Source organism: Sorex fumeus, unplaced genomic scaffold (assembly GCF_029834395.1).
Source record: "Sorex fumeus unplaced genomic scaffold, SorFum_2.1 ptg000063l, whole genome shotgun sequence".
NCBI classification, from domain to species: Eukaryota; Metazoa; Chordata; class Mammalia; order Eulipotyphla; family Soricidae; genus Sorex; species Sorex fumeus.
In genome coordinates this window covers 4,544,172-4,562,770 of record NW_026606120.1, presented here as the reverse complement: position 1 = coordinate 4,562,770, position 18,599 = coordinate 4,544,172, and the positions used below count along the sequence as shown (strand labels likewise).

General features: G+C 53.2%; 3 protein-coding genes across 3 annotated transcripts; 1 reads left to right on the top strand and 2 right to left on the bottom strand.

Annotated features, from left to right (window-relative positions):
* Nucleotides 1-471: 471 nt before the first annotated feature.
* On the bottom strand, nt 472-2,102 carry LTB (lymphotoxin beta). The gene is made up of 4 exons (XM_056128018.1): nt 1,941-2,102; nt 1,442-1,487; nt 1,199-1,273; nt 472-917 (listed from the first exon to the last, which is right to left on the bottom strand). Exons 1-4 carry the CDS (start codon nt 2,100-2,102, stop codon nt 472-474), a joined length of 729 nt encoding a protein of 242 aa, XP_055983993.1.
* Nucleotides 2,103-7,599: 5,497 nt separating this feature from the next.
* Nucleotides 7,600-9,926, top strand: LST1 (leukocyte specific transcript 1). The gene is made up of 4 exons (XM_056128161.1): nt 7,600-7,703; nt 8,123-8,224; nt 8,785-8,807; nt 9,742-9,926. Exons 1-4 carry the CDS (start codon nt 7,682-7,684, stop codon nt 9,865-9,867), a joined length of 273 nt encoding a protein of 90 aa, XP_055984136.1. The 5' UTR covers nt 7,600-7,681; the 3' UTR covers nt 9,868-9,926.
* A 1,155-nt stretch (nt 9,927-11,081) lies between these two features.
* On the bottom strand, nt 11,082-12,548 carry NCR3 (natural cytotoxicity triggering receptor 3). The gene is given in 5 exon segments (XM_056128009.1): nt 11,082-11,200; nt 11,315-11,410; nt 11,696-11,893; nt 11,896-11,963; nt 12,538-12,548. Coding segments are annotated over 5 exon segments (492 nt in total).
* Between the last annotated feature and the right edge of the window lie 6,051 nt (nt 12,549-18,599).

The window sequence follows — 18,599 nt, the reverse complement described above, 5'->3', positions numbered from 1 at the left end:
GAAATAACAGACTGGGTTTTTGGTTTGTGTTTTGTTTTCTGGGCAGTGCTCGGTGGACCATATGGGATGACGGGGATGGATCCTGGGTGGGTCACTTGCAAAGCAAACGGCCTACCCGCTGTACTATGGCTCTGGCCCTCACAGAGCTGTGTTTAGTATTTTCCCCCCTTTTGGGAAACACCCGGCGATGCACAGGGATTACTCCTAGCGGTGCTCAGGGGACCACATGGGATGCTGAGAATCGAACCCGGGTCGACAGCGTGCAAGGCAAACGCCCTACCCGCGATGCTATCGCCCCAGCCCCTCACCGAGACAGCTTTAACCACCGTGAAAGAAGACAAGTTCGCATCTCGGAGTCTGGATGGGCAGCGCTCAAGCTTGGCGGTCTTTTATTTCACGCAGGTTCCGCATCCAACCCGCGGTCCCGGGCCCGTCTGGGGACAGTCACACCCCGGCGCCCACCGGCCTCCTTCACCCCACCATCACCGCCCCAAAGAAGGTCTTCCCCCGCCTGTAGTCCACCATGCTGGGGTGGCTGATGTTGACGTACACCCGCTCGCCGCGCCGGAGCTGCACCAGGCCCCCGAAGCCCACGCTCGTGTACCACAGGGGCCCGTACTCGTGCCTCTGGCCCGGCTCGGCCGCGACCACGCTCTCGGCGCCGTCCAGCAGCAGCTCGGGCGCGCCTGCGCCGTAGGCGCCGCCCGCGCGGTACAGGCGGCTGCGCAGCGTGAGCGCGCGGCGGGGGCGGCCGGCAGGGGGCGCGCGGCCGCGGTAGCCCACGTGACAGTAGAGGAAGTAGAGGCCGTCCCGGGGCAGCGCCAGCCCGTCGTTGGCCGCGAAGCGCGCCCCGCTGCGCACGAACGCCTCCTCGCGGTCTGCCTCCCAGCCCACTCGCTGCTCCGTGCTCCAGGCGCCTGCGGGGAAACGGGGCCTGTGGGCGCCGCGACCCCGGTCCCGAGTTCGCCGGGCCCGGCGGCCCCGCGAGAACCGAGCGAGGGGGGTGCGGGCCGGGTGCTACCCGCTGCAGCGGGGGTGGGGGCAAGAGGACACCCCAGTGGACGCTGCGGAGATCCAGGCGGGATTGACCCGCTTTGGGATGGAGCCCGAGGGTGCTGGGCGGAGGTGGGGGCATCAAAGGGCGGAGGCGAGCACGAGCCCGCAGCCGCGGTGCGTGACGGCGGGTCCCGGGTCTTACCTATGAGGTGCGCGGCCGGGACCCTGCGGCCGAGGTCCGGCTCCCCCGCCTCTTCCTTTGGCAGGTGCTGCGTCCCTGGAAGGAGCGAAGGGAATACTTTCGAGGGCGGGGCGGCCATGCGAGGATCCCCTAATAGGACCCGGCGTCTGGGACCGGGATTGGGGTACACGGATTCCTGGGGCGAGCGAGAGCTGGGAGGCCCCGAGGGGTGTGGCGGTGGATTGGGGGGAGACGGTCTCTTACCCATTTGCTTCTGCGCTTGTGCCCCCTGGTCAGCCGTCCCCATTACCTGCATGGATGGGGTCACAGTAGTAGCCCAAAGTTCAGCCTCTAGCTTGGTACCTACCCCGCTCAGCCAAAGTTCCAAGCCCCAGTCCACGCCTCTCTCCTCCCACCTGCCCCAGCTCCCCTCACAGGTGTCCCTGGAAGGGAGAGCCAGCAAGGCTGTGTACTTGGGAGAAAGTGCTCGGAGCCTGGCAAGGCAGACGGAGGCCTGCATGTGGGAACACAGGCAGGAAGGAGCATGGAGACAGTACATAGCAACACAGGAGCCTGGCAGAAGCAGATAAAACATCCCACCAGGGGCGGCCACGCCAGCTGAGAAGCTAAGGCAAGAGCATCCCCCCTGCACACGCTCCTGTGCACACATCCACAGGCGTACACATGCACCCGCACAGACATGCACACACACCCTCACACTGGACACTCTGCAGCCCCCCGGGGGGACAGAGCGGCCACTCACCAGCCCTCCCTGCTCCTGGGGCACCACGAGCAGCACAGCCAGCACAGTGATGGGCACGGCCAGGAGCAGGGTCACCAGGGAAGTGGCTCCTGCCACGGCCAGCAGGGGGCAGCCCTTCGCGTGGGGCTGCCCCCGCCAGCCCTCCGGCCCCAGCGCCCCCATTGAGATTGAGCCCGGGCCAGGGCCGAGGGGCTTTCATACCTCGGGCACGGGGGTGGGGCCACCCCCTCCCCAGGCACACACCTGGCTGGGACTTTCCGCACCCCCTGCTCTGCTCACCCAGCTTCCTGTTTACCCAGAGCTGGGGCCCCGCGGCTTGGATGCCTGGGTTCTCTGAACTGGGGAAGATGTTGGGGTGCAGAGACAGGCTCTCGGAGTAGAATCGGAGGGGGTCTTAGAGATGTGGCTCTAAGGAAAGGAAGCAGCTGCCCAAGGGAGAAGGAGATCTGAGGGAAGACCCCCGCAGGAAGGGCAGAATTCCCAGACTGGCCTCCCATACTATCCCTGTTCTCCACCTCCAGAAGTAAGGCTGCCGGCGCCTGAAGTCAAGGACTGGAGTTGGGGTCTGGAGGTATGGATGGATATCTTGGTCCCTGAGAAGGAAGAACTTTTTTTCTACATCTCCTGACTTCCTCCTCCCATTCCCCCCTCATCCTCCACCCCCAGAGGAAGAGGGAAAAGCAGAGTGAAGTTAGATCCCAGCATCAGCAGGCATAGTGTGGAGGGATGGAAATGGGAATTCAGTTCCCTGCTATATCGCATATACACTGGAGGGCCAGAGACATCCCCTTCACCCACTGCAGCCGCACAGCCTAGCATAAAGCCCTTCCGTTGAATGCATGCTAATCAAAACGTTTATGAGGAAATGAAGAAAGGACAAGTGAATGATGAGGAAGCCAAAGAAAGCAGCAAGGCCCAAGTGAATGGCTTGGGGCTGGAGCGATAGTACAGCAGGGAGGGCATTTGCCTTGCACATGGCCAACCCAGGTTTGATCCCTGGCATCTCATAACGTGCCCCGAGCACCGCCAGGAGTAGTTCCTGAGTACAGAGCCAGGAGTAACCACTGAGCATTGCCGGTGTGACCCAAAAAGCAAAAACAAAAACCACCCAAGTGAATTGTGTGGTGTGCAGTGTGGTGGGAGCTGAACTGAGAGCAGAGAAGGGCTGAGGAGGCGAGAGGGAATCCTGGGCCCTGTCCCCTTCTCGATGAAAGCTGTGTGCTCAAATAATAACGGTGATAATAATATGGCTCACATACAAATAACAGTACATGCCTGCCACTGATTTATATACATTATATATGTAACGATTATTTTAATCCTGACAAAAGGCCTAAAAGGACACAGGCACAGAGACACTAAAGAACTTGTGGATGGGGCTGGAGTGATAGCACAGTATATAGGGCGTTTGCCTTGCACGCGACCAACCCGAGTTCAATTCCCAGCATCCCATATGGTCCCCTGGGCACTGCCAGGAGTAACCCCTGAGCATCGCCAGGTGTGACTCAAAAAGAAAAAAAAAATTTGTGAAAAGACACACAACACTTGTAGGGTCAGGATCTGAACCCAGGCTGTGTGACTCTAGCGCCTTGACCACAAGACAGTTAAAAAACTGTGTGCAGAGTTGGAGAAATAGTACAGCAGGTGTGGTGCTTGCCTTGCATACCACCAACCTGGGTTCTATTCCAGGCATCACATAGACCATAGTATATATCTCCCACCAGGAAAGATCCCTGAGCATAGAGCCAGGAATAAGTCCTGAATACAGCTGGGTGTGACCAAAACCCAAAATAAATAAAATCCGTGCTTGAGGGGCCAGAGCAATAGTGTAGTGAGTTAAGTTCTTGCCTTACACATGTCTGAACTGGGTTTGATCCCTGGCACCCCTAGAGTCCCCTGTGCCCATCAGTGAGCCTTGAGCACAGCTGTGTGTGATCTCCCCCAAGAAAAAAACGAAAAACTGCTTGGACCTTGAAAGATCATAATGAGGTGTGCATGTGTTTTGTCTACGAAACCTGGGGTGGGTACTGAATACTAATCAATACTACACAGTTCCCTGAATACCACCAAGAGTGACTCCAAATTCCAAGCCGGAAGCAGACCCTGAGTACTTCCAGCTGTGATTCAAAAACAAAACAAAAATGATAAACACTTGTGCACTTCACAGATTTTTTAAAATTTCATCATATGTAAACTTTTCCGTCCTCAGCACTCCCAGAATAAATTTGAAAACAAATACTAAACCAGAGTCGATGATGAGCACAGTAAAGAATTTAGCAGTATAATGTTAGGGGCACGTGCCTGCTTTGTGTGTGCTGGAGGCTTTGGTTCAATCCCCTATACCACATCACCTAAGTGCCACCAGGACTGGTCCTCACTACTCCTATGAGCACTGCACAGCACCGCCCCAAAACAAAGCAAAATAGAAAATAGTAATGTTTGAACTCTGAAATGTATCAGAATATAGGATTATGGATAGATACATGATAAAGCAAATATAGAAACATGTTCATTGTAGAATGTGGGTGGTAGGGATAGGTCCACTACAATTATTTCTATTTTTCTTTATGTTTGGGGTCAGAGCGATAGTACAGTGGGTAGGGCGTTTGCCTTGTACACGGCCAACCAGGGTTTGATCCCTGGAATCTCATAATGTGCCCTCAGTATCTCCAGGTGTGGCCCCAAAAGCCAACAAATAAATTTTGTCTATATTTTGACTTTTGGATAATTTTTTTTTTTTGCTTTTTGGGTCACACCTGGCGATGCTCAGGGGTTTGTCCTGGCTCATGTACTCAGGAATCACTCCTGGCGGTGCTTGGGGGACCATATGGGATGCTGGGAATCGAACCAGGGTCGGCCATGTTGGCTGCATGCAAGGCAAACGCCCTACCCGCTATGCTATCGCTCCAGCCCCTGGATAATTTTTTAAAAGCCTGAATATTGCTCTCCTTTCCTGCTATGGGAGAGTATAGGAAGAGCAGAGAGGAAATAGTAGGAAGTTCATTAATTGAAAAAAAGAAAATTCATGTAGACCCAAGTACCAAATCTACTCTGACCTCCACATTAGTTCCCAGACTTTCTCTTCCTCAAGGACAAAATGTGCCATCCATCTGCACACATCTCCCTCTTCACCACAGCACCACTACAAGGCCTTACTCCAAAGTCTCTGCTCAGAGATCCTGGGTCCACAGCCCTGAATTAACTGGGTGCCTAACACAAGAATGCTGCCAGCTACAGGAAGTCCACCTGAGTTACCTACACTTCTTTTTCCAGCACCAACTTAGCAACTTTTCATCTCTATCAGTAGTGCTCATTTAGATCTAGTGTTCCTGACTCCTGATTATTCATCAAGCACCCTACAAGAATCACTCCCACCTGGGCAACCCAGAGGGGAGTGGATGCCCCTCCCTCTCCCAACGGAGCCAGCCCCAGCAGCCGAAAACCTCCAGAACTCAGCCATTACCGTGCTCATGACTGCTCTCCACATCCTGGGACTAACCTCACCCATGTATCAATTTATTCCTGTATCAATTTATTCCTGGACCGCACAGCCAAAACTGCTTTACACCACTATGTACCATACACTATGTACCATACATCTCATACTTTACACCACCATGAGTAGCACACCACATTTGATTGGGTTTAAAGTAGAAGGCAGCCAATCTTAGGTGGAAATATATTTATGCAGATATAGATATAAGCACACAAGGCTCAACCTTTAACATGTTACTAATCTCTTACGGCTAGAGCGATAACACAGCGGGTAGGGCGTTTGCCTTGCACGCGGCCGACCCGGGTTTGATTCCTTCGTCCCTCTCAGAGAGCCCGGCAAGCTGCCAAAAGTATCCCGCCTGCACAGCAGAGCCTGGCAAGCTCCCCATGGCGTGTTCGATATGCCAAAAACAGTAACAAGTCTCATAATGGAGATGTTACTGGTGCCCACTCAAGCAAATCAGTGAACAACGAGGACGACAGTGCTACAGTGCTAATTCTCTTATAGAAAGGCTTAATGGCTCCTGGGTGAAATTCAGCAATCTTCACATACTTTCCTCTAAGAAATCTTTTTCGTCTCATTTTTAATGGATTATTCATAGTAAGCAATGCAAAATAAATAATTTCAGTTCTGCTTTGCGGGCAGGGTTTGGGGTTTGGGATGAAAATGTGGTGGGAAGGTGTAATGGTGGTGGGATTGGTGTTCGAATATTAAGTGTAATGAAATATTGTGAAAAACTTTATAAAAAATAAAAGGGGCTGGAGAGATAGCACAGTGGGTAGGGTGTTTGCCTTGCACGTGGCCAACCCGGGTTTGATTCCCAGCATCCCTTATGGTCCCCTGAGTACCGTCAGGAGTAACTCCTGAGTGCAGAGCCAGGAGTAACCCCTGTGCATCACTGGGTGTGACCCCAAAAAACAAATAATAATAATAATAAAATAAAAAAATTTTAAAAAAGAACCACCTCCGCTCCAAACAACAGGTAAGTCACCTCAGGGCCATTCAAGAGGAGGTGTCACATCCCTCAGGATCATGAATGCTCATGGAGGCCATGGGGAAGATACCCCAGAGGAAGCACATTCACCGACGAGGGGGGTCGTGGGGGGGGGCTCAGTGCTGGAACTGGTGGGGTCACAGGCCTAGCTTGAAGGGAAAGATACTGTAACATAAGCCTCAAGACTGACTTCCTCTGGGTGGGTGTGTGTGGGGGGTGTGGACCGTGCAGAAGCTGGGAGGGAAATCTGTTGTGTAAGGTGGGAATGTCTGAGGTGGCCATATTCTCCACCCGGCACCTCCGACCAGTCAGCAGTCGCTTCCCCTGCAGGCCACTGGGTCTGGGTAAGCTGCGGGAGAGAGCAGGAACCTGCTGGGAAAATGGGGGAGCAGGGTGGGAGAAAGGCAGCCACCACTCCCCCAGAGAGCTGGCATTATCCTGAGGGAGGGGGTGTGGCTGGGTCCCCGGGAGGAATTCTGTGGCCTCTGGAGGAAAGAAACCCAATTCCCCTGTCCTCCTCCTCCTCCTTCTATGACCGCCTCTGCAACGCCCCCCTTCTCTGCCAGAGGTTCTGCTCCCCCCAGCCCCCCTGCAGACCTCTGGAGCCCAGGAAGGGCTGTTTAGAGACCCTGGTCAGTGCAGCTGGCTCTAGGGTGAAGTCAAACAGGAACCCGCGGTTGGGGGGCAGGAAGTGCCTGAGGGGAAGTTATGGGGCCTGACTTCGCCATGCCCCACTTCTCCTGGGGACCAGCTCAGCTAGCAAGGTTCCCCCCCCTCCCCGCCAGCTGCTCTGGGGATGAGAGAGTGGGTCCTGGGCTTCACTCCTGCTTCCCACCTGCCCCCCCCTACTCTGCACTTCACACCCTCACCCATCTCCTGAGCCCGGACCCCTCTGGGAGACCCCTCAGATCAGCCGGCCAGTGTAGGACAGGCAGGGGTGGCCTCCGCAGCTGGGCACAGCTGCTCTGCCACTTCAATAGTCCTTGGCAGAGCCCACGGTCTGTCCCCGGCCCCTCTCTGAGGAATGGACATGGGTCACCCCATGTTGTGTAGATAAGTCGCAAGGGATGACAAGCACCCTGAGGAGGGCGTATGTCCGGGTGAGGCCTGGGGCCCAGCATTGACCACTGACTGTGACTCGGTTCTGCACACTCAGAGCGGAACCGGAGGCACGTGACTTGCCCAGGAGAGGGACCTGACAGAGCCCGGCCGGGCTTCCTCACCTCTGGCGGGTCTCTGGTCTCCACCCAGATGGATGGTGTATGCTCTGAGAGTAAGTTCACTGCGGGAGGCAGGAGGGCGGGAAAGTGGGGGGGGGGGGTGCATCTGGGGACCTCAGGGCACTTAGACTTCAAAGGGGGACGCTCAGAGTGGCAGCCTCTGGCATAAGGGCTGAGACGCGGCTGAGGGTACCAGCTGGGGGAGCTGGCTGAGAGGATCTTTCTGGATCTTTCTGCCTGTCACTAGTTCATTGCTCAGCATGCAGCCGACCTAAGTTCGGTCCCCAGCAATATATGGTCCCCGAGCCCCACCGGGAGTGACCCCTAGGCAAACCCTGAGCACCGCCGGGTGTGACCCCCCCAAAAAAATAATTGGCGAGGACACCTGATACCCATGACCACCTGGAAATGTGGGACTAGCTAGGAGGGAGGTGGCACCCCCTTTTCTAACCCACGCCCCTTTTTCCTGCAGAAGTGGGCTGTTCCCTGCTGTTGGTGGGCGTGGGGCTGGGAGGGTTCGCGCTCCTGGCTGTGCTGGTTCTGTCCGTCTGTCTGTGCCGGCTCCATCGGAGAGGTGAGCCCGCCCCGCCCCTCCTCATTTCCCCACAGCAGTGCTCAGCCTGCTCCCCCTTTCCCGGGAACCCCCATCAGTCCTGACCGAAGTGGTTGGGAGAGGGCAGGGGAGAGTGACGGGGAAGGCCCGGGCTCTGACAGGGAACCACAGAGACATCTGCTCGTGAGGAGATATGGCAAGTTCCTGAGGGGACACAGTGCAAGGGGACATGGGGGGGGGGGATGTGGTGTGAGGACACCAGGAGAAGAAGTGGTGGGAGACTTGGTGGGAAGGGGACATGGAGGGGTGCGGGGGGATGGGCAGGAGGATGTGGGGGATATGGTGGGGGCCACAGGGGTGGGGACATGAGGGAAACATGGCGGGGGATATGGTGGGGAGATGAAGTGGGGGGACACGGTGCGGGGGACGCAGTGGAGGGAGACACGGTGGGAGGAGGACGTAGGAGGAACAGGGTGGAGGGATGTGGGTTGGCCTGATGGGGACACAGCGGGGACATGGTGAGGGTCACCGTAGGGGACTGGGGAGGGGACCCCTCCCTGACTGTGCTGCTTTCCTTACAGTGAGGAAGCTGGAGAGGAACTGGGTGAGTCTGGGGCCAGGGCAGGGGTGAAATGGAGACAAGAGGGAACTTAGGAGAGGGATGGAGGGGGGAGGAAGAGAGAGCTAGAGCACAAGAGTGAGAAAGAGAAAAGGAAAGAGAAAAAAAAAGGAGAGAGAAGAGAAAAGAGAATAGGAGGGGAGAGAAATGGGATAGAGAGAGCAAGAGGAGCTCAAGCAAGAGAGGAAGACAAGCGTGAGATGGGAGAGACACTCAGGCGGGAGGCCAGACTCGGAGCTGGACCTGCAGGGTCCCCCGAGCTGAGCTGGGCCCACAGTGACCTCGAGCACAGCACAGCGCAGTCCCTGAGCACTGCCAGGTGTGGGACCAAAAACGCAAGCAGAGTGAGAAAGTCAGGGAGGGTCCTGTACCCGCAGACATGAGTGCAATCCCGACGCCCTCTATGGTCCAGTGAGCACTGCCAGGAAGGATCCCTGAGTGCAGGACCAGGACTAAGCAGTCGAGGGTGGCCCAAAAAACAAAAGCAGAGAGAAGAAAATTAGGGAGTGAGAGACTGAAAGAGTGAGACTGAGAAACAATGAGAGTAAGAGCTGGGACAAAACGTGCGCGCGTGTGCGTGTATGTGAGAGAGTGAGAGAGAGAGAGAGAGAGACAGAGAGACAGACAGAGAGAGAGAGAGGAGAGAGGGAGGAAGAAAAGAAGGGAGGGAGGGAGGGATGAAGGGAAGGAGGGGGAGGGAGGGAGGGAGGGAGGGGAAAAAAGCACAAAGGGCAGTGAGAACAGAACTTAGGCAGAGAGGGGAGAGAGTGGGCAGGCAGAGAGGAGGGAAGGGGGAGGGAAAGCAGGGCAGAGGGGAGGAAAGAGGAGGCAGTTAGGTACAAAAGTGGAGTTGGGACAGAATCTCGGGGAAGAAGGAGAGGAAGCGAGGCCCCCTCACCCCTTCCCTCATTCCGGCCAGGCCCAGCACCCAGAGCAGGAGCTCCATTATGCCTCTCTCCAAGGACTGTCCACTGCTGAGAGGGAACCCTCCAAGGAGGACCCGAGCACCGACTACGCCAGCGTCATCAAACACGGATCCTCCTGACACCCTCACGCGCCTCCCTCTGCCCAGGCTGCGGGTCGGGGCTGCAGACTGGTTCCCTCAGTAAAGACCGTGGCCTCACCACCTCCGTGTCTCAGGCGTGTCCGTCAAGCCTCAGCCCCCGCCAGCATGGCCACCATCAAAACTTGGCGATTTAGGGCCTGTGGGTAGGATTCCATCCTCGGCATCCCCTGAGGCTCTCCAAGAGTGATCTCTGAATGCAGAGCCAGGAGTGACCCCTAAGCATTGCCAGGTGTGGCCCCCAAACAAAACAAAATAATCAACAACTTCCCCTCCCCGCACACTGGGGTTAAATAATGAGATGAAGGAGAAAAGAATGTTTAGGGACCTGAGCTTCCGTGAAGATTGGGAAAGAGCATTTGTTAGGCTGCAGAGATAGTACAGAGCACCCGCTTTGCATGCAGCAAACTCCAGTTCACTCCCTGGCATTGCATATGGTACCCCGAGCACTGCCAAGAGTGATCCCTGAGTACAGAGCCAGGAGTAAACCCTGAGCACCACTAGGTGAGGTGTGAACTCCCCCCCCCAAAAAAAGAGTATTTTTCAGCCTGAAAACCACGAGGTGTGACCCCTGCACCCCCAAATAGAATGTTTCTCGGGCTGGAGAAATAGCTCAAAGGGCTGAGCACATGCGCACAATGAGACTTGGTTCATTCATTTCCAGCACCGCATGGTCCCCTGAGCATTGCTGGAAGTGACCCCCAAGCACAGATTCAGGAGTAGCCTCTGGACTAAGTAACCCTTGGTTCTTTTTATGTTCAGTCACCCCCAAACACCACACATGTGTGTGTGCACACACTCACACACACACACAGTACAAACGCAGGGGCTGGAGCAATAGCATAGCAGGCAGGGTGTTTGCCTTGCACGAGGCCAACCCAGGTTCAATTCCCAGCATCCCATATGGTCCCCTGAGAACTGCCAGTAATAATTCCTGAGTGAATGAGCCAGGAGTAACTCCTGTATCACCAAGTGTGACCCAAAAAAGAAAAAAAACCCACATATTTGTGTGCAGGCAGGGTGGATCCAAGTGGCTCCTCCCCCTGGAAGGAACCAGTCTCTGGGCCCAGGTTTGAGAGGGGTGGCTTGTGCAGGGGTCACTGCCTGGGCCAGCCATTCTGGTGGACAGGAGAGTTGTCTCAGGAGAGCCCAGCGAGGGCATCAGGGCATGAGACAGATGGAGGAGATGCAAGGATTCAGGAGAGAGGTGGGGTCAGAGGGTTTATTGGGATCTTGGAGAGCTGGGCTCGCTGCTGTTGGGAGTCAGGAGTCGCTTCATCCAAGGAGTGGCCTCGGGTTCCCAAGTAACAGTGGCCTGGTGGGAGACAACAGGAGTCACCACAGCCTTCTTTCCTTGGTCCCTGTGCCCTCCCCAGTTCTCTCATTGCCCTTCTCATCGGGGCCACCCCTGCCCTGGGCCCTCACTCACATTTACCCTGATAATAGCAGGTGCTGCCCAGGGTCACAGAAAGAAAGCTGCCCAAGGAGATGCCCGCCCACAGTGGCACAGCGCACTGGCCGAGAGCTGGGAGGGTGCTGCATGGGGGCCCAAGAAGAAGGGCTTGGGGAGGGCTGGAGCGATAGCACAGTGGGTAGGGCATTTGCCGTGCACGCAGCCAACCCGGGTTTGATTCCCAGCATCCCATATGGTCCCCTGAGCACAGCCAGGAATAATTCCTGATTGCAGAGCCAGGAGTAACACCTGTGCATTGCTGATGTGATCCAAAAAGAAAAAAAAAGGTTTGGGAAAGGGGGTCTGGGGCCCAGGAAGGGAGAGAACGGGGACTTCTAGGAACTCCTGAAGCCTCACCTTTCTCCACCACTAGCAGAGTCCCCTGCCCTGAGCCAACTCCCAGGACACGTAGACGCTGTTGTCACTGCCTGTCGCAGCCTTGGCTGTCCCAGATACTCAGCTCATCCTGGTGGTCATGGAGGAAGCGGGAAGAGGCAAGAGGGGCCAAGCAGCCCCTGAACTCTGGGGTCCCATTCTTCACCCCCTTCCCAGGGTCACCTTGTCTCAGCACCGCATGAAGGAGCCAATGGCCAGTGTCCTTTGGGTGGCATTGGCTCCTTCCTGGCTATGAACAGATCACAGGATCCTGGAGGCCGAAAAAAGACCCAAAGAGAAGCTTCCACTGAAAAGAGGCAAGAGTTTGCGGGGGCTGGAGCGATAGCATTGGGGTAGAGGATTTGCCTTGCACGTGGCCAACCCAGGTTTGATTCCCAGCATCCCATATGGTCCCCCAAGCACTGCCAGGAGTGATTCCTGAGTGCAGAGCTAGGAGTAACCCCTGAGCATCGCTGGGTTTGATGCCAAAAAAAAAAAAAGAGTTTGCAGGAGAATATTGAATATTCCAACTGCCCTCCGCGCCACACATTTTTGGGCACCTCATTAAGCCCTTTCCGCTTTAGCAACCAAATTTCTAACATTGCTTATTTAATCGTTTTTCAGATTCTTTTCAGTCTCCTCTCATGCCCTCACCCTTTTTTTTTTTGCCATTCTCTGACTATAGACATTTCTAACTTGAATGTGACCTTTCACTTCATCACAGCGAAAGTGAAGCTCATTAATAAATGTGACTGCTGGTTAATGAATATTAATTGCATGATTATTTTAGTATTCAGTCTCATAATTTTTTCCATATGAATTACATCCTCTTCATGGTTACTTGGCTTTTTGCTAACGAGCGTTAACTAAATCTCTGGGAGACATAGCTCTAATGGTTCAAGATTCCTATATGCCACCCGGACAAATCAAGCCAATTATTGAAGCCCTTGATTAAACTTGCTAGTGAAATTCACCATTCATCAATGTTTCAGTGTTTTTCAAGTCTGACAGCTTTTTGGCCTCCCTGGAATGTTTGTTAAACAGATTCCTGGGCCCCACTCCTGTGTTTGTTATTGGGGGGTCTGCAGGGGACCTGAGAATCGCGCCAGGCTCCCCGCGGAGGCTGAAGCCACAGACCCGGCCCACGCTGGGTTTTGGGTAATGAATGTTTGATAGCGACAGTCTCTCGTTTCATTAAAATCAGTTTCACTAAGAACCTTATCTTAGATTTAATTAGGTTTCTCCAACTCCTAATTATAGCTAGATCCTAGAATAATAAGCTTTGTTTAATAGGCTTATTCAACTCATCAAATTCAGACTGACCATTTAAAAGTAATTGTGCCCTTCCTCTGAGCCCTTTTTACTGTTTCTTTCAGTTTAATCTTAGTAGAAGAAATGAGTTCCGGGATCCGAGCTGGAGAGTGAGCCTCTACTGCAAGGGAACTGTGAATTGGGGAGTCCACCATCTGCTCCCCCCTGCCCTGCCCATAGCCTCTGGGGCCCAGGGAGGAAGCCCTGTCACCTGGATGGACAGTGAGAAAGACAGCAGCAGGAGCGGGCCAGGTCCCCTGGTGTAGCTGGTGAGGGGCACCTGAAATGTGGTTGGTGGCAGAGAACCCACTCCCATGCTCGGTTCTCAGTTCTCAGTTTAGTCATCGAGCAGAAGTGGGTAACTTCCTGTGACACAGCATCACACAACGCTGCCCAGGGACCTGAGTGGCAGGGGACACCAACACTAGCATCCCTGAGGAGAGAGGATGCTGCTGGTGCACCCTCTGGGTCTCTGGAGAGACGGGGACAGTGACTTTCAGATGACTAGCAACACTAGGACCACTGGGGCTGAGCGACAGTACAGTGGGTAGTGCGTTTGCCTTGCACACGGCCAACTTGGGTTCAAACCCCGGCATCCCATATGGTCCCCCAAGCACCACCAGGAGTAATTCCTGAGTCCAGAGCCGGGAGAAATCCCTGAGCATCACTGGGTGTGACCTCCACCCCCCCAAAAAACAAGTTTCAAGACCAACTGTTAACTCCTAATAAGCCTTGAGAGCCCTGTTAGCCCCAAAGCAAACCCACCGCAACCTGACAGGCTGATTCTGTCCCTTCACTTTCTGTCAGACTCTGGGTGGCCTTAGAAATGAGGGTTTGGGGGCCGGAGCGATAGTACAGCAGGTAGGGTGTTTGCCTTGCAAGTGGCCAACCTGGGTTCAATCCCCAGCATCCCATATGGTCCCCCAAACACCACCGGGAGTAACTCCTGAGTGTAGATCCAGGAGTACCCCTGAGCATCGCTGGGTGTGATCCAAAAAAATGCAAAAATAAAATGAGGGTTTGCGGGGCTCCAGTGATAGCACAGCAGGTAGGGCGTTTCCCTTGCACATGGCCGACCCAGGTTCGATTCCCAGCATCCCATATGGTTCCCTAGGCACTGCCAGGAGTAATTACTGAGTGCATGAGCCAGGAGTAAGCCCTGTGCATTGCTGGGTGTGAACCCCCCTCAAAAATAAAAGCAAAAAAAAAAAAGAAAAAGAAAAAGAAATGAGGGCTTGGGAAGAAACTAGCAGGGGAGAGGGAGAAGGGCTGGACCACAAGTCTGGCACGCACAGGGCCCGGATTCAATCCCTGGCACCACAGGCCTCCCAAGCACTGTGGGTATGGCCTGTTGTTCCCCAGCACCGCTAGGGAGCTCCTCCCACAACAAAAAGAAGAAGCAAGCGGTCTGATGGAAGTGGTGCAGGGCGATGCCAGTCATATCTGATTTTACTGAGAACTTCAACTTGGGTGCTTTGGCGAGGTGAGTGAAGCTGATGAAGTTTGAGCTCTTTCATATTCACATATCCATTAAAGTAGACATTTTTCTTCATTTTTTTCTTTTGGTTTTTGGGCCACACCTGGCTGTACTCAGAGCTTACTCCTGGCTATGTACTTAGGAATCACTCCTGGAGGGGCTCAGGGAGCCATATGGGGTGCAGGGGATAGAACTGAGTCAGCTACATGCAAGTCAAGTGCCCTACCTGCCGTGTTCTAGCTCCAGTCTCTAAAGCAAACACTTTTCAAGAAGATCCATCTTCCTGGTGCATTCTGCAGGACTAAGTGCCCACTGGTAAATTAACTTAGTTTATTACATGAAACGAATCTTACAGACACGAATGAAAGACAGATTGCATTACCTCTAGCTCAGAGGCTGCTTATGCCAGAATCAGTTCAAAAGTATCCATGTGCTATCATGCCTGTGTTATATACATATATGAGATACCACCAAAAAACGGATTATGCACACCGACTAGATAGTAATGCGAGTTCGATTCCTGGCACCATATATAGTCTGCTGTGTAATGCCTGGAGTGGTCCCTGAATGCAGAACCAGGAGTAAATCCTGAGCATCATTCAACCCCCTGAACCACCTTGGCAACCACACCGGCCACACCATCTAGAAAGAACTGACTCAGCCATTCTCCCAGTGAGTAGCAGCATCCTTTGGACCGAGGCTCGAGGCTGCCCCCTGGTGGTCACAGATCACGGGTGTGTGTTGGGGGGCGGTGGTGGGGTGGAGGGCTTCGATTGCAACTTCTGCCCTGCACTTACTTGGCCTTTTTTTTTTTTTTTTTTTTTTGCTTTTTGGGTCACACCCGGCGATGCTCAGGGGTTACTCCTGGCTCATGCACTCAGGAATCACTCCTGGCGGTGCTCGAGGGACCATATGGGATGCTGGGAATCGAACCTGTATCGGCCATCTTGGCTGCGTGCAAGGCAAACGCCCTACCCGCTGTGCTCCAGCCCCTTACTTGGCCTTTTTTCTAGCAACATCCCATCACTACCTTAAGAGCCAACGTGAGGAAAATTGTCTCCTATACTCAACTAGGAGAAGCCCACAGTCTGAGGAGGAAGGATAGGTCTGGATAGTTGGGATAATGGGGAGGTAATATGGGTAACTGGTAAGGACAGACCTCATGGTGTACCCGTCATTGGTACTGTCTTGGGAGGGACACTGGAATGCAGCACATATGATCTCACCTCATCTGAGAGTTGGCAGCAGGAAGAGTGGCCATGTTTTTATAAACGCCTTTCAGCTAATTAATGGTGCCCGGCTTAATGCTCTTTCTGAGCTTCATGGCACTGGAACCTACCACCTTCTGTCTGTCCTCACTGTCCTTACCCAGCTCCCTCACAGTCGTGGAAAACATCCACCAACTCTCCAGCCTCCTCTCACCTTTCCACCTCTGCCATCTCTAAGCTACACTGAATGTTCACATAAGTAAGTAAAAAAGTAAAGGCCCTCCCGTTGATCAGCGATTTGCTCGAGCGGGCCCAGTAACGTCTCCATTGGAGACTTTGTTGTTACTGTGTTTGGCATATCGAATACCTCACGGGGAGCTTGCCAGGCTCTGCCGTGCAGGCGAGATACTCTCGGTAGCTTGCCGGGCTCTCCGAGGGGGACGGAGGAATCGAACTCGGGTTGGCCATGTTGGCTGCATGCAAGGCAAACGCCCTACTGCTGTGCTATCGCTCTAGCCGTTCACATAAGTAACACTTAAAAAAAATTTATTCTCTCTCTCCTTTTGGGTGCTGTGGTTTGCAAAAAAGGAATTGAGTGGCAATCCTGTTCGGTCTATAGTCTACTTTCATCATGCATCTCCCATTCTGGGTGGATCTTCCCAACACCCTTTATTTGGTGCTCCCTTCTCTATCTGAGGTGCCTTTACCCCTAGCATGTGCAGCTGGCCTCCAACCCATGAAGTAAACCTCCTGGGAGAATGGGCACTGGTAGAGGAATGGGTGGGTACTCGATCATTGTATAACTGAAACCCGAGCACAAAAATTTGTAAGTCTACAACTGTACCTCATGGTGTTTCACTAATAAAAATTTTTAAGAAAATAAAAAATAATAAAACTTGAGAAAAAAAATTATTGTATCATCATGAAATACAAAGTTACAAAGCTATTCTTACACCTGGCAGGGGGAACCAAGGTGATTTTCCCAGGACCAACTTATACCCCCCATGTGCTGACCCCTGTAATTTCCCCAGTTATAGGAAACCCAACTGCATCATTTGTGGTAGTGGGGGGACTGCTTTATTGTTCTCCCCTGGGGGAAAGAAGTTACTGAGTTATTCATGATTCTCAATGTTGGAGCATCAATCCCTTCACCAGTGCCCACTTACTTCCACCCACATCCCCAGTTTCTCTCCTAAGTGACATTTTTAAACGCTGAAGTATTACTACATACAGGAAAACACACAGCTCTCAAGCGACTGTTTGATGAGCTTCAGCATAAACAACCATGTAAATGACCCTTTTATTGAGATAGAGATAGATTCCTTCCACACTCAAGTATTCCCCCACGTCAGTCCCCAGAGGAATTGACAAGTGGTAGGATCCAATACCATGACCAATAAATTTATTTTTGTGGTGCACACCCGGTGATGCTCAGAACTTACTCCTGGCTCTGTGCTCAAGGATCTCTTTTGACAGGGCTCGAGGGATTATCTGTGGTGTGGGGGATGAAATATGGATCAGATGCATGCAAGGCCAATACCCTGGCCCCTGTACTATTTCTCTAGCCCCTGAATTTTAAAAAAATCAATTTATTTGGAGGGTAGAGAGAAGGTTTGAGGGCACACCCTGAAGTGCTTGGAGGCTACTCTTGGTTCTGTGCTCCGGGTTTGCTCCTGATGGTGCTTGGGGGACCACATGAGGTACCTGGGATCAAACCAGGGTTAGTTACATGAAAGGCAAGGACCTGAACCCCTGTGCTATCTGTCTGGACCCCACTTTGGAATCTTACCTCCACGTTCCTAGGGATTTGAAAGCAATCAGCCAAATCCTCCGTAACTTCTGAACACCAGAGACCAGCTTTCACACCAGCCTCTTGTTAGAACTCCTTGGGTTGTTTCTCATTTTATTTCATTCTTTTCCATGTATTTGTCTTTGATTTGGGGGCCACACCTGGCATTGTTCAGAGGCTACTCCCAGTTCAACATTAAGAATATACTCACAGAAGAGCTTGGGGCACCATGTGGTGCTGGGAATTGAACTGGAGTTTCCAGCATGCAAAACTTGCTTAGTTCTTAGTGTTCTCTCTAGTCCGCGCTCATTTTATTATTATTATTATTATTATTATTATGCTTTTTGGGTCACACCCTGCGATGCACAGGGGTTACTCCTGGCTCATGCACTCAGTAATTACTCCTGGCAGTGCTCAGGGGACCATATGGGATGCTGGGGATCGAACCCGGGTTGGCCGCATGCAAGGCAAACGCCCTACCCACTGTGCTATTGCTCCAGCCCCCTCGCTAATTTTAATTAATACATTTTTGAGCCTTGGGGCTGGAGCCCTAGTACAGCATGCAAGATGCTTGCCTTGCACACGGCCAACCCAGATTTGGTCCCTGGGATCCCATATGGTCCCCCAGGAGTAACCCCTGAACATCTCCAGGTGTGGTCCAAAATTTAAAAAATAAATTCTGAGCCCTTTCCAAGAGTTTTACCTCGGCTGTTCTCCAATAGCCGCAGGGTTTTGGAGGGCAGGGCTGTCCCTCAGCGGTACTCAGAGGCTCAAGGGCCATTCCTGGCAATACTCGGCTTGGCAGTGCAGGCCTGTTGGTTCAGTGACCTGCTGCTCATGACCACTGTACCAGGGTCACAGGTCACAGGCCCTCATGCCTGCTAAGCATATATCTCTTCTGTTTGTTTCTGTTTGGGGGTCACACCTAGCCATCCACAGGGTTTATTCCTGGCTCTGCACTTAGGAATCACAGTGCTCAGGGGACCATATACTGGGGATCAAACCCAATTTAGCTGCATGCAAGGCAAACACCCTATCCCTGTGTACTGGGCTATCTCTCTGGCCCCAGTAATATTACCCTTTTTCTTCTTAGTCTCTCTT